This window comes from Pezoporus flaviventris, unplaced genomic scaffold (genome assembly GCF_033815535.1).
Source record: "Pezoporus flaviventris isolate CSIRO_AGI_PZ_B2104156 unplaced genomic scaffold, CSIRO_AGI_Pfla_v1 ptg000021l, whole genome shotgun sequence".
Taxonomy (NCBI): domain Eukaryota; kingdom Metazoa; phylum Chordata; class Aves; order Psittaciformes; family Psittacidae; genus Pezoporus; species Pezoporus flaviventris.
This window is the reverse complement of record NW_026892569.1, coordinates 6,976,804-6,992,914: the sequence shown is the minus strand read 5'-3', so window position 1 is coordinate 6,992,914 and position 16,111 is coordinate 6,976,804. Positions and strand designations below refer to the sequence as shown.

Here is a 16,111-nt window from a genome sequence, read left to right as displayed (position 1 = left end):
TGCCTAGGTGAAACTTGGCCCCTGTGTAAGCCCATGAGAATAAATGCTGCACCCTGATTGAATGCGTGGGAGGATTTGCAGTGGGGGAGTGAACTGTTTCACTGCATTTATGGCTGGCTTCAAAATCACACCATTCCACTCTATTACAGAGGTAAGAAAAGAAGGTTTCTAACATCATTTTCACCCTGTCTGTTTTAATCCAGAACAGCCAACCTCTGTCTACCTTGGGGAAATACAGCTGGTTGACACTGCCAGAAGATACTCAGTCTGGGGCAGACAGCTTTTGCTGTACCTATATATATTCTCCTAGGGGATGCCATGAGTCAGGCAGCCTGTTAGTCCTTTCAACAATGTCCATATGTTTTCCCAGGAGTGCTCCTTTCCCCACTGAGAAAGTCAGTCACCAAACTGCCAAGTGCCAACACAGCTATAGGGAAGTTCTACCTGATGCTCTAGCTGATTTTCAGACCAGCCTGGATTTCAGCCTATAGCTGCAATGTGTAAATACCACACAGCAGAATAAATGTTGGTATTTTTGCTAAGTGAAAGGTAAAATGGCCATAATTGATACCACTTAGGAGATGCAAACATATTAAATCTGACATTTCAGTGCAGATACAAGCACATTTAAAACTTGGAGAAAAAGCCTTTTTTGCTTGCCTTCTGATACCGCAGATATATTAAAAATGCTTTGCTGCAGGAAAGTGGATTCATAACAATCTAGAAAATAATTATGCAGCCTCTGAATACAAAACATCCAGAGAGAAAAAAACCTGGAAGCGAAGCACAGCTGCCAGCGGGGATTCAATTTAACCATTTCTGTATTTTTTAATCCTGATTTTTGAATCGTTCATTTTACAAAATGAAAAAGAATAAAACCACCCCCAAAACCTTAAAGGTACATGAGGTCCTGTGCACATGTGGTGACAAAAAAGATGCACTCCTATGGGAAAACCCTGCCTTATGTCTCACACAGACTTTCACTGGTTTATCCAGGATGGAAGGCAGCCAGCTCACAGCAGCTCAGCTTTGGGATTATCTTTCAGAGGTACTTAGACCTTCAGAAAGCTTTTTCTTGATCAGATCGAAGAGCAAACTGATCAAGGCTCCTCTTTTCAGCAGTGGTACTGGTGATGGGGAGGGTGACACGGAATTATGGGGCCCATTTCAACCCTGATCAATCTATTGGGTATTCAGAGTGCTGAACCCCTGCCTGTTATACAGCCTTAATGAGAAGTTCTGCACCTAAATTCACCTTGGCTCTTGGATTTAGTCTTCTGCAAAGCCATGAAAGCCCTGTGCTCTCACATGGCCATAGCTGGTGCCCTGAACGTGTGACGGCCACAGCTCTTCATCTATCACAGGCAAAGCTCTGCCAGCACGAGTGAGGATCAGGATGCAAGGAAGCCATGTCAGAGCTTCCAAAAGCCCAGCTTGATAGTGCAGAATGAGTGTTTCTAACCCTTTATTTTTCCCCAAGCAAGATGCTGGCTGGCTGAGCACACCCAGCATCAGGCACCTGGGCTGAGGAGCCACCCCTGGAAATGCACTGCCTATTCTTACTACTAGCATACAAATATTCCTTAATTGCCTAGTCACAAGAGATTACCTCAGGCCATAAATCACCTCATCCTCCTATTACCTTGGGTTTCTTTCTCCACTTGCATAAAATTAACTCTGATCATGCGGTAGAATGTTGGGAATTTTAAAACACATACTTGTATCAACTAATATGAGTGTGTTTTAACGCAATCAACAGACCATTACATTATTACGTTTACAGTTATTAGGTGTAAAAAAAAAATACTTTAAATAAGGATCAAATGGGATATGATGAGACTACCTAATGGCTTCAGGCGGCTTCTCAATCTAGCTTCCTGTATAAAATTGAGGTTTCATTCCTGCAGGTAATAAAGGTAATAATATTGAGCTGATTTCCAATATGGGAGCATTTCACAGGGCTATGCACAGCTACCTGAGTGCTCCCAGCCATACCTGAGGTAAAGGACCCAGACCTCAGTAACTGAACCTCCGCACTTAGCCCTTGACACACATAATGGCAAATACTCCTATCCTATGAATTCAAAGGTAAGCATTAAGAAAAAGTACAAGTCTGAAAACAATTATAGCACACCAGTGGCTTTATTGTCTTTTTTAATAGTCGACATTAAACAACTGTCCTTGTCCTAACATTTGCATGTGTGCCTGTAGCAATGTTAGTGGTTTATCTTTCAGGGAACTTGAATGAGAACTGGTGTTTTGTACCTTAATGTGGAAGACAGACCTCAAGAGAACATGATGTTTCACAAGTTAACAGTTCATTTAGTCTAGGATTTTCAATACCTCTGCTGATTAGCACACTAATGAGGTAGAGGGGAAAAGGGAGGTTCAGAGAGAAAAATGTGATGCAGCAGATTCAAGGTGATGACAAAGACATTATTTTTCAGGAAAACAAGGATCTGCGGTATGCTTACAGCAAACAAAATGCTTAATAACTCCGAACACTTTCACATTTCCAGCAGCCTCTGCTCTATGCATCAGTGTCTGACTTTTTAACAAAGCAAAATCAAGCAATGAGCTTGTTAAGAAACAAAAGGCGGAGAAAAACATTTTTAATGAAGAGCTCTGATTCTACGTTAAGCTTTCCCAGGAAGCTGATAATAAAATTAGTTTCAGATTTCTCAGAACTAAGGAAGGTCTTGCTTGGGATGTGACATTTTAAATAATAACGATATTAAAACCACAAATAAGTAGTAGATTCTCTTTAATATTATCTACTAATGCCTCTACTAGCAGAAACAAAATAAACAACAAGGAATTGACTTTCAGATAGACACTAAAAGCAAGTTGCCATGTTTTCAACTGGTACAAATCTCTGCTGTCCGTGAAGCTACACTGTTGTTTATCACCTAAGGTTCTCACCCAAAACTTTTCACCCTTAAAAAACTCCAGAGGACAGAAATGATGGGAAAAGCAGCTTCCAACCAAATTTGAGGGAGGAAGAATATCCAAGGGTGCACAAGGGTATACAACGTGTCTCACCTGTCCCCAATCTCCTGCTTTCCACTTCGGACATCTGCCCCCTCTGCATTTCTTTTGCATGCTGGGCTTAGCAAGGTGCTTGCAATAGTCTTCTTCTATATGCCTCCCTTCCTTTGATAAACAGTACACACTGCGGTGCTTTTGGCCCCTTCCACAGGAGACAGAACACTGTAAATATAAAGTAACAACAGATCAGCTTTAATGCAGGGCCATCTATATGGTTATGTATGGGCCATGGCTACCAAGGGCATTTTCTTGTTGCTGGGCCAAAAAACACATCCCCAGGTTCCCACAGAACAAGGCTTAAGGGGGATACGGAAGGGCAGAAATATTTCCATTTGCACTTAATATTGCATGATATTCTTGGTCAAATCATCCCAAAATGCCAGTATCAAAATAGAGAGAGCAGCTGACATTCAGCAGGGATAACACGCTGGATTCCTGGCATTGCTCCAGTGGTTTCAAAGGAGCAGAGTCATCTTACAGGGATCAAGGCAAGAGCCCTCAGTATCTACTTAGAAGAACTTGAAAGGAATTGTCTCCATTTACCTTGGTACAAAGGGAGGTCAAATGTTGGTAAATCAGGAGAGTAAAGTGTGATATACACCTTTACAGAGGGGAATAACTGCACAAAGGAAGAGGCAGAAGAGAAAAATGCAGTTTTGCCATGCCCTCGTGTTAATGCTCGTGTCAGTTTTACTGGTGTAGACTGATTTACTTGGTTTTTTTTAACCTAAACAGACTGAAATCAGGACATGCTCATCCTTTAGATTTATGCATTTTGAAACGAACTCAGAAAGTAGCAAGAAAGCAGAGCCTGAAGAATCAAAGCAAAAAGCAAATCAGCAGGTATGTTAGCTGTAAGCTTTGTAGTGAAGGAACTAATTTCAACCTCCCTCTGCAGGTTCACTGAACTTTTTCAAATGTGACCACTTCTGGCATGCAAACCCCAAGCAACTTCACTTTGATTTCAGATTAGTCTCCTCCAAAAGATTTAGGAATCAAAGGGGTCTGCAATCACGACAAGAATTTAATATGACAGTTCCATGTAGAACAAGCCTCTTACTCAGCATGATGCTCCTAGAGACTCAGCTTCAATTTCTTCATTACATGCTACGTCATAAGCACCCTGGTTTAATCCTTGAGCACAAACATGCTATTTCAACCACCTCTCAACATAAAATGTTCTGATTTCTTTACAGAACAGAGCAAACATTCAGAGATGAGGCTTCTACCTTCATTTTGGAGGCACTCCATCAGTATATTTCCTAAGAAATAAATTACAGCCCAAGTTCTTCCCAGCCTATGAATATGTTTAAACTTAAAATCCGACAATTTATATATGTAACAGATCTGGAAGATCTGTTAGAACAGAAACTGGCATATGCATTGACAGCTGTGATTACTTTAAATTACAGCCATACTTCCAACTCATTCAGCCCACAAAGAATCAGTGAGAGAGCAGTAACTTGCTCCAAAATGAAAAAGTTCAGAGCAATGTGGAGAGAAATGGATGTAACTCATCAGACCAGACATTGCTGCTTAAAATCTTGTATAAGTAACGTCCTGAAAGGGCTGTTTTTATGCTACAAGGTGTTACAGATTGGCAAAAGGTAGCCAGCCCAACTCCCTTATGATCAATAAGGGTTTAAGGGCCAGTAATGCTGCTCCTGCACCATTAGAGAGGTGGGGAAGCCAGCCCAGCCTGGGGCACGGATGGCCACCTTTGAGTTTTCCTGAGCCCAGTTCCAATTTCAAGATAGGCAAAAAACCCCCCCAAAGAACAACATTCAACCTTGCACTGAGAAACAGAGGAAATGCTGTCCCTTGTTCTAAAGTAAGACTTTCTCACAAGTTACCCAGATTCACAAACTTCACTTTTTTTCTTTAGCATCAACAGAAAAAAGATTGAGTTAATGTTATCCTATTTTTATAAGCCTTCAAATTTCATCAGAAGTTCATTTTTTCACTCCTTCTACATCTCTCCCCAGGCAATGAACGTCAGCAATAAGAAGGAAATGTCAAATCCTACCAAACCCAGTTGTAAACTTCTAATGCTTTTATCCATTTACTATCTTTGGACTAAGCAGCAGCACTGATACTTTAGCAATAATTCAAGTGCTCCTCAGTAAGTGCAGGTTGATGGCATTTTACTGTGACAGCCAAAGCTAAACAGTAAATTTACAGACTTGATCAGGACTCTCTCTTGCCCTACATATCCCAGGCAGGTACAGCCTAATGCATCTTTTCTCTAATTTAAAAAATGTATTAGATACTCTACTTATTCTAAAAGAGTAATATACTTACTCTCAATCCTTATAATAATACTTATTCTAAAGGAAGAATAACCACACTGTGCACCAAGGCAAGCATATTTCTGGGGACCTGAAGTTGGTTGATAAATATTTGATCTCACAAATAATACAGTGCTAGTCATTTCCAAAGTCATTATCCCCCATCTACAAATTGCTTAACTTTAGTATGGTGCCTGATTCTAACATTTATCACAGGATCAAACAAGAAGACTGCATAGATACCTTGGTGCACTCAGAGGCTGAAGCCTAATTTGCCTAATTTTGTTAATACTTAAATGTAATTCCCAGGATGCTGGAATTAATAATTTCTGTGTCTGTCTTCAGTATAAATCAAAGTTAGGCAGTGTGCATTTTTAGATCTAGATCACCCATTTGCTTTCATGCACATGTGAGTTATGATCTTATTTGCACTGACAGAAAAGAGAGACTGAATAATCCAATGTAGCCAAGTATCAGACACCGAAAATTCCTTTGCAAAGAGACTACTTCATAATTGCCTTCTAATTCATCTCAGGTATTTCCAACTTTAATTTGGCACATAGATTTTAAAGCATATGTGAGCTACATGCAGAAAACAATTTAATAATGGGCTTCATCTCAATGCCATGTGACTTAGGGAAGCCACTGCCATCAGCCCCATCATTTATTTTGGACCCTGGAGAAACTTTGCATTTCATTATCAGGACTTCTCATCACTTATGATACCTACCAATAAGACTGTCATAGCGAGGTAAGCTTTGATCCTGCCTTCTTTACAAGATTCGAGTAGCACAGACAAACCTGCTCCTTTCATACTTCTCCTTTTCTTTATTTCTTTGCTATCTCCCACAGAAAATACCTCCAAGTACTGGGGATGGACAGGCTGCACTCTGTGGAACAGGAGTCTTATTCAAGGCTCTTTGCAGTCAACAGAAATACTTCTGGTTTTCATCACCTGTGGATGCAGCCCTGGAGGTGTAGCCAAGGTACTGTATTGACTTTTTCCATTAACTTAGCTTTCTATAGAGTCCAGGATCTATTGTTGCCCATGGTCAACCCGCCCTCTGCCTCCACTCAAGTGGGGGGTAAACGTTGCTCTGAAATACTGTTTCCTGCCTGTGACTGAGGCACAGCAAATAGCACCCCTTGGTGAACCTGGGAGGGTGGCCAGGCATGGAGAGTGGTGCGAAAACAACACATTGTGTTGTTTCTTAAGGAAAAAAAACACAAGAAACAATTTGACTGTGGTACATAAAATAGTAGAGAAATACTATTTCAAAAAATCAGCTATAGCCATTACACTAAAGACTCTACTAAACCTCCTCTTGTTATTATCTTCATTATCTCCTCAACTCATCACGGTCACACCTGGTGCTTTACATGGAGAACAAGAACAAAAGGACTTTCCTAAGAGCATTAGAGCACAGATTTAAGGGGGTTATGTTTATTACATGATTAGTTTTGTTAATATGCCAAGGACTGGGGACTGGCATACTGCTGAATCATTGAAACAAATATATTGCCTAGTATAAATGAAGTCAAGAAAAAAGCTTAAATAAATATGACAAAAACATTTCCATATCAACTCTTTCCAAAAACGTCAGAACATGATGCTAAATATCTCCTGCAATGCATCACTCTGCTCCAGCGCAGCAGCAAGCTTATGTTTGTGTTTCCACAAGAAATTTGTTTTCTGTTTCAGAGTTCAGCAATGAGGAAGATCATTCTGTTCTACCAAGTATGTGCAAAATTGCTTTAAACTAACCCTTGCTGCATTTCCTATTCTGATCATAGAATCTCAGCGTGGTCTGGGTTGGAAGGGACCTTAAAGCTCATCCATTTCCAGCCCCCTGCCACAGGCAGGGACACCTTCCACTAGAGCAGGTTGCTCCAAGCCCAGTTCAACCTGGCCTTGAACACTGCCAGGGATGGGGCAGCCACAGCTTCTCTGGGCACCCTGTGCCAGTGCCTCAGCACCCTCACAGGGAAGAACTTCTGCCTAATATCTAATCTAAACCCACTCTCTTTCAGTTTAAATCCATTCCTTCTTGTCCAATCACTACGTGTCCTCAGAAAAAGCCCCTCTCCATTTCTTGTTGGCCCATTTAGGTATTGGAAGGCTGCCATAAGGTCATCTTTCTGATATTTTGGACAATGAGGGTATGTCTCATTCATTAAGACTTCTCTAAATAGAAAGGCTGCTACTTGATTCACTGGGCTGGTAGCAGCGTTAAAAACAGAATATGTACCCCAAAAGCTCTTAAAAACTTGTACAAAATGTCTGGTTGTTCCCAGGTTCTGAGCCTCCTGTGGAAGACCACGACCTTCTCTTCTGCACAGGGAGCTTATGCTGGGAGCAAGGCCAGGCTGGCAGCAAAAGGACTCAAAGCCCTGGGTACAAATGAACAAATCCTGATGAAAACAAAGAGGCAGCAAAGAACACTCAAGAAGAAACAGCAGTTCCATTTCTTGTTAACTTTGTGCACTAAAGAGCTGCTTGACATGGGACAGGAAAGCAAAACAACAGCAAGAACCTGGGGACATTCTTCCCCCCCACCCCGCAACGTGAAAAGCTTCAGAAAATGCTGTCAGATCACTTTTCCGTGCATCAGCCGACGATCTGGGAGGTATTTGAGATAATGAATGCAAGCTGTGGTGATCACCAAACGAATTCCCAAAGATAGGTATGCTCTGATAGCTCACCAAGGGCAGGGCCGGGGGCTGGGAAGAATTAGACTAAAACCAGCTTTATCAGATTCTGCCAGGAGCAACTTTTTGGAGGAAATTAAAATAAATCCATGCAGGTTTAGATTTCCACACATTAAGGATTATATGGAAAGTAAGTAAGCCCTTGTTCATCCTTTCCAACTATCTGAGCTGAAACATATGCTGGGTGAAATAAAACAGAAAACCAACAGAGCCCTACAATGCTTTACACCCCCTTTTCTGTGAGGGGCTGTGCTCCTGCATGTCAGCAAACTTCTCCAACGATGAGCAGAGCCCAGCCTTGCACCCTCACAGTTACATTTCAGCGTCCTTTATTCTATATCAGCTCTTACTATAACCCACACTGCTGCTATCAGTTGCTGAAATCACAGCCCTGTGACTTCCACACCTTTGAGATCTCCCAAGGACACAGGACATGAGCAGACACACCGCCAAGGAAAGCCTGGATCATTCCTCACCAGCTGAACCTTTACTGGAAGTCTTAAAATGCCTGAGCTGTGTGTGTGTTACCCAGCAATAGAGACTCTGTGGCATCCAAACTAACTTAATTATCTTCACAACAGCAAGGTATTTAGCAGGTAACTCCCTTGGCTTCAGTGAGACAGTCAACGAGCTTAAAACAAGGGTTCAGCTCCATGCTATGATTTCTCCAGTGGCTGCAGCATCTCAGGAGATGTTTAGGGAATGGTTTCTTTGAAACCTTTTTCTTTCCACAGATCTGTTTTAGCATGGTCTCATGCCCAGCTGCATTGACATGGTGAGAAGTCCATGGCTGTGGGCTGGGAACATGGCAGGGAAGGATTCATCCAGCTGGGCTTTCCTCTCCTACCTTAACACACACAGCTGGGTGATTTTAGCTCATACTAGGCCAGAAAATACATCTGATTTTTGTATATTTAAAAGGGAAGAGTAGTCTCTATATTCAAGGAAGGACAGCTGCACCAGAGATCTGACCAAAACACACCAAAGCATTGCACTGCAGTTTGAAAGAAGCTTTAGAAATGCTTAATCAAAGCAGACTCCCCAGAAAAATGGGAAGATTAGGAAAAATACATGAACATTAAGGATTTTGGAGCATGCAGTTTAAGTAGGTTTGTGAACACTGTCCAGAATCCCTATGGAAATGTCCCAAGGAGCCCACCCAGAGGGCAGCACCTGGTGGGCCCAAGAGCAGGCTTTGCACCAGCATCCCCAGGGAGAGCTCCTCTCCCTGGAACAGCCACGCTGGCTTGGCCTGGCTCTCTGTTGCACATAGGGTCTCCATCCTCCAGCTGTTCTGCTCTCAGCTCTGCAGCAGAGACACAGAGTTTCCCAAGTTTCTCAAAGGAAAAGGTTCAACTGGATGTGTTGCTGCAGCAGAGGGAAGAGTTTGGTGTGTCTGGAGCCCATTCCTCCAGCAGCCAGACTACCTGGAGAAAAGGATGATCTTGGGTTCTTTAACTACTGCAAGATTTAAAGCCCTGTCAATACACAATTTCCCTGATCTAGGAAACCTCACAAGATACATGGGAGAAAAGCAGGTAACTGCAGTAGGAGAAGTCTTGCATCTTCCCTTCTATGGCATCCACTTAGTAAATAGCACCTTCTCCCCCTCTTTCACCTGCCCTCTTGTTAGATCCCACACAAAGACTTCATCAGGTACAGAAAGCAGCAGGGCTGTGAACACACAGAACTGCCTTAAAAGCTGCATCCCTGCCCTTTCCCACGCTATTGAACCTGAACAGCAAACAAGCAAAAGCCCCCAAATGGCCGCTGAAAGTCTCTCCAGGGAGTGGGGGGTTAGATGGCATTTCCTCAAATCAGGAGGAGGTGTGTGAGCTACCCAAGGACACTGGTATAAAGGCATGTGGAAGGCACTGATGGAGCCTCTTTTCCATGCTGTGGCACCTTAAAGAGAGTAACAATTAAAGCAGCAAGCAGCCCAGGCTGACACTTCATATTTTAGTTGTATTATAATGCCATTTTATAACTCCCATTTAAAGAACGGGATTTTCCAGTATTGGATGGAGTGAACCACAGAGCTCTTTGAGGAATGCCAGCCCTATTTCGCAGGTGTGTATCACACCAGGGGTTTGTAGGAGCACTGGGCTGCTGGTTTTATAAAGACAAATCCTGACTCAGTGCAGTAGGGATCAAATATTGTCAGCCTGCAGACAGTCTTGAGCATCAGACACATTTTCATCTATGCTGCTGGCTCACTCAGCTCCCTTGCGAGCTAGTAAAAATTAAAACATGAATAGAGCATTAAGTGCCTTTGGAACAAGACTGAGTACATCATTTTTCCTTAATGACTGCACAAATCAGTCACCAGGAAAGTTACAAACACAGTAAATATCTTTGTGCTTAGACACATCCTTATTTCTAAACGCTACAACCCCTAGGATCTGAGCAAGAGCAATTATTGCAGTTTGGGGTATACAGTGTGAATACGGAATATGGACAAAAACACAAACAGACTTCCCAGCTTAGGGATCTGTTTGGAGATGCTGAACCTCACTGCTCATCCTTGTGTTCCTGCTCTAACCTGGCTCCTGTAGTCTGATGCATATTTCAGTTGCTGCACTCACAGATGGTGCTTTGGGAGACAAATGGTCCCAACTACTGCCCTTTTATTTATGGCTTTATTTCTCTCCTGCATGTGTGAGTATGTGCATATGTGCATGTATAAGAGGTCTGCAGACTTTATGAAGCCAGCAGTCATGGATGGGCCACACCTGACGACATGGAGACAAGCCAGCCATTGTTGAACAGCAGTCCCACCACTTGTTCAAGTTCAGGCCAGCTGTGCACAGCCTAAAAACGACCATCTCACTGAGAAAATGTATAAGGGGGGACCTGTAAAAAGGCAACCATGGAGGCATACCAAATGCAGCCAAACAGCCAATGTATTTCTTTGGGAGGAGAAAGGCAAGTATTTTATAATAAGTTGGGACAGAAGCATGGGTTGGATGGTAAGAAACATCAGTGAACAGTAACGGATTTACCTGCTCTGAGTGGGAAGGTGCACTGAGGAACCTGGGAAAAGATGCACCATTTGGAGCAGGGGAGGAGTTTAAAGATACAAGAAAATAACCTTCCTGAGTCTAACCACTGGTCCATCTCTTGGCAGTAGCATAGGAGAGGCTATTGAGGGAGAGCAGATGAGACAGGGCATTCTCTGCGGTTCATCACGCTGGTACCTCCCCAGCCTCCCCAGTGACCTCCTCCTGGTCACTGGGTTAGGGAGGTTAGAGGGGACACTGCTGCCCAGTCTTTTACTCCTCCATCAGATTAAAAGACACTACATTTAACCAGTAGGTCAGATCACAATGGGTGCAAAGACTAATGGATGCCTGCATGGGAAGAGCGTGGATTACAACAGCTGAGAATTAAGTTGCAGGAAATCAAGTCTTGTGAGGAATGGATGCAGCAAAGCACTTGAGTGCAGGCTCAGCATTAAGCACACAGTGCCACAGGGCCTGATGGGCTTCAGTACTTGTTTTCCTGCTCATGGAGCATCAACACTATCAAACAGGAGACAGCAAAACAGATAGCAACAGTATACCTATATAGTTCTTATTTAAGGAGGAACAGGAGTAGCAATGAAAGACGGTAATGATAAGCAAACAACAAAATAGAAAGAAAAATAAAAAGTGGAGATTTTAAAGTAGCAAGAGAGGAATAAAGGGATGCTCCTCTAATAGGCAGCTGGGTACCACTGGCTTCACCCACCTGTAACTGTGGCTCTGAGCCTTAGCAGGGATGATGGACACTGAGCTGAGGAAAGAGCTGCAGGAGCATCCATCACTGCTGCCCCAGAGGAGCAACAGGGTGAAACTCTTCGAACAAAAACCACAACTGCGTTTACCCTCTGGGACAAGCCCTGAGAAGAGCCAAGGCAGTGAACAGGTAGATTCCCATCTATGACCCAGGGATGTGAATGTTTGGAATGGCTGTGGAACTGGGCACCGATGGTAGGATTCTCTGGATGGGTGTCACACAGCAGGGACCATAGGAAAGGGCTGAAATGGGTCTGGTTTGCTTTTTGTAAACAAAAGCAAAGAGGGATGCATTGTCAAAGGCCTTTTTCTGACTGGGAACCAAAGCAGACAACTTGTTGCCTTTCATCAGCACACCAAACAGGCGGTCCCTGGAGTCAGTATGTCTGAGTGATCCTGGAGAGGAGGCAGCCGGGAACTCAAGAGGGACAACAGCCTTGGTGAGCCAGCCTGAGCATACAGTAAACAGCTCTGAGATGGAGACATCTTCAGACAGATGGCTGGGTATAGCCATAGGCTACCAAGTTCTCATTTTGGTCTGGATGAGCTTTATTAAACCTTCACTAAGGCATCTATTTCTACATGTTTTTTTAAAAGCATGTGAGCCACCCACTGCCTTCCTCTGCCTGCATTATGGGTGCTGGGATCATTTATGCAGCCTTTGCATTTATCCTTTCCCCCACAGGCTCTCGGGGTAGGACTGGTTTTGTTAGCTTTCTGATAATATCTGGCACTATAGAGAAATACAGACTTGCTGTTGAAGTCTCAGAGCCATCATCATGTGAATGAAGGACAGGAAAAGCAATGTGAATCACTGAGTGACTGAAGGGTTCAGCATGCCTATCACTTCATTTTCAAGGCTGGCTTTGTTATTGCAAAACATGTGTAAAGAATCATACAGCAGTTCAGTAATGCTGCTGTCACAGCAAATTTGTTTTCTGCAGAAGAGAGGAAGAGAACAGCAGAGTTATATACACTTGCAACCAAATCTGCCTCTGGTTATCACTTTTGCCTTAGCAAGAGCCAACATCCTGTCTGCTACGAGTATTATCAGAACAACGACATGGAGAATATTGCTGTTGAACACCCTATTTTCAGCCAGGGAATGGGGAAGGCATTTCATAAACAATGTGTTGGGGCTTTGACAGAACTAAATACAAATAACCTGAACTTTCCACTGACACCAATGTTAAGATTAACATTCCTGAGCATCAGCTCCCTGACACAGATGTGGTCCAGGCAGTTTCCCCTGAGGTCAAAGCCCCATCACTGCTACCTACATCCCTGCAGCAGCCAAAGAGCCCTGCGAAGATGTCAATACCACCAGCTTCCAGCAAATACAGCAATGTTGTCCTAACCCAAACCTGAATTCACATTGACAATAACAGAGTTTGGAGCTTAGCCAGATAAAATTCTAATTATCTTATGCCAAGCTTCCGATTCTTCATTGTGAGATCGAAAGGCCCTCAAAAACTAAGACAGCAGCATCTCTGTCTTATCAATAAAGAGCTGGGAAGCACATACTGCCATTTTGCAGGCACAAAGAGCTTCACAACCATTGCATTAGCAGCTAGAACTTTTGATACACAAGAATGGTAAGTACTTGCCAAAGCAGATTACTTTTGAAATTGTAAGACTCTTCTGAGAGAAGAACCTCAAACAGACAAGCAAATAGTTTAAAACCCCACCAACCTATTTTCCACAAGTCAAAGCCAAATGATTACCACCCCAGTGCTTTGAAGCTCAAATGACTCACCCAACTGAACCAAGACAAGGTGCTGTGTGATGTAACTCTTTTACCTTATCTGTGCCCATTTTCTAACTTGGAAGGAATGAGAAGCCCACAGCATGTTAACTCTGCATTATTCATAAATGGTATCAGAATACAGTTGGACATTATGGTAACCTCAAAATCTCACATGGATTATTACAAGGAGCAAATCTGCTCCCAGAGAAATGGGTTCAGCCCTGGGTTCTAAGTGAAGAGATGGGTAATGACCTCTGTGAACATCTCCCTCGTTCTGGAGAACATGGCAGGATGTCCCTCAGTATCCAAGAGCATGCAGGGAGATCTGCTTTCATACCATAGGTCATTCAGAGGAGCTAAAAACACTCTCTGTATTCTGGTGACAGTTTCTGCATGTTTTCTAAAGCATTATTTTAATAAAAAGATCAGGTCTATCACATGCTGTACAAATCTAGAGTGTTTTAATACATGTTCTTAAATAAGCAAGGAAATGAAAATATCATCTTCTCTTAGTCCTCTTTGAACACACATTACAATGATAAGGCATCTCACTAGTCTCCTGTTATAAAATTATCATTTACATACAAAAAGCCATTTATTCACTTAATTATCTCTTTAAAAACTGGACTTAACCAGCTAGATAAAAATCACTTGTTTACTGTATAAATTCCCAGTGGAATTTCACCTGAGGACTGCGGGTGTTGGACTCTTCAGACTCTCTCTGCTTTAATTTGTATGTATCTTATAGTACTAATTTCACTGAAACTTGAGTAAAGCTGAGACAATGTGATGCTTGGAAGAAATTCGTTATCCAAACTTTGTAATTTATATACTTTCAACTGTGTTTAATTATTGAGAATGACAGTTTCTGTTGGAGAACACGGCAAGTAAAAGAAAAGCAAGTCAAAAGATGGAACATCGCAGTAGCATTTCAGAAAATTTAGTTAAAGTTACCAAAACTAGGTATATGATCTTAATTTAGCAAAAGACTCAAGAAATCATTATACAAATTCATTTATGATTACATTCTATTTGTCTTTAATTTTCACTGTTCAACATTAACATTAAACATCGTAAATGTATGCAATATTTATATAAAATTAAATAACAATATTGGAAAAATAAATACACTTTTACATAAATACATAAATCCATACCGCTGAAAAGTTTCAGCTAATACTATACTCTTGTTTCAAAAGTGACCAAAAAATATGGTAGTGACACTCCATCCCAACAGATGAAGTATGTACAGCTGACAGAATGATGTTTGTAACCGATGACAGAGCTAAAGCAAATCCGGGTGATACCACACTAAAGAAAGTAAAATTTGGATGTTACTACCCACAGTAGTAGCACGAGGTAGACATACATGTGGAGTGGTCTGCAGGAGGGACACGGAGCCCTGTTGGCCCCATAGGTACAATTCAGTTTTCAAACAGCTCTTGGGTCCCCTACATCAGAGCCAAAGGACACCTCAGTAATAAGACTGAATCAAGTCACTTTGTGGCAGTGATGGGGCTCAACTCTGCAGCCCCTTCCCTGCAGGAGCCCCATGGGTAGATGGGAGGAGATGCTGCAGGCAGGGAAGGATGTCTCTGCCCTCAGATTGCCTGACATGCCACCCTCTCCCAGGAGAGGAAGGAAGGATAATTCACCAAGGCTAATACGAGTAAAGTCAAAGGGATTTTTCCTAGGTAGAAAAAGAACAACCAGAAACCAAACCACGAGGACTGCACCCTGCATTTCCAACAGAGAAGATTGGGTGCAGCCCTGGAGCCTGCTCCTGAACAGCTGTGAAGAGGCTGAACGCTGAGAGACACCAAAACGCAACACAACTCTGTCCACACTTTTGGTTCTTGCAAATGGTCCAGCACAGGGAACAAAAGGTTGGCAGCAACTCCCAGCTGGTAATTCCACTGGGAAGACACTGCACAGGTCGCTAGTTCTGTTTAGCTCACCTAGCTCATTTTTAGCACCAACTATATCAGCATACAAGTGATACATTAGCACCTCAAATGAAGTATTTCAGATCACTGTCCCTTGTACTGGTTGAAGCACCGTTTAAATGCCAGTTCAGCAGTTTGATGGCTATTGCATAGCTCACTGAGGTATGGTAAGGATATTGAGGAGTGGTACTGAAGGCACCCACAGAAACCAGCGTGGTTACGTTTTAGTAAGATGACTTTTCAAACCATGACAATTAAAGAAGTCCAATACATTACAAGCAGGCCTTTTTTTTTGCATATAAAGTGCTTTTAAGTCAGATTAAGTTTTTTTTAAAATCCTCTTCAAATGCTTTTATAACAAAATATGCAATAAAGGTTGACATTTGTTTGAAGGCCACTCCAAAACTGGCAGGTCTGTTGTTTCCAGTGCACCAGGAGCATCCCGAGCAGTACTCACCCTTGTACAGGGCTCAGCCCCGATGCATGCTGGGGCTCTGTCCTGAGCAGAAAGTGCTGCTCTGGGCAGGGAGCATTTCAAAGCTGCAGGGCCCACAACAGCATCCCAGCCCTGTGGTTCAGGGCTGCTCCTGCCCTCAT

General features: G+C 42.7%; 1 protein-coding gene across 6 annotated transcripts in view; it reads right to left on the bottom strand.

The window, feature by feature from the left end:
• Positions 1-16,111, bottom strand: part of ADAMTS9 (ADAM metallopeptidase with thrombospondin type 1 motif 9) — an 80,760-nt gene that overhangs the window by 17,729 nt on the left and 46,920 nt on the right. For 5 of the 6 annotated variants that reach the window (XR_009743820.1, XM_061455821.1, XM_061455820.1 and 2 more), the window contains one exon: positions 3,043-3,210. The exons of the other annotated variant lie outside the window; for it this stretch is intronic. Coding sequence is in view for 4 of the 5 variants with exons in the window: in XM_061455821.1 (XP_061311805.1) it covers positions 3,043-3,210 (168 nt within the window). In the remaining variant the exon portion in view is untranslated. The remainder of the gene's footprint in view (positions 1-3,042; positions 3,211-16,111) is intronic. 6 annotated transcript variants of the gene reach the window in all.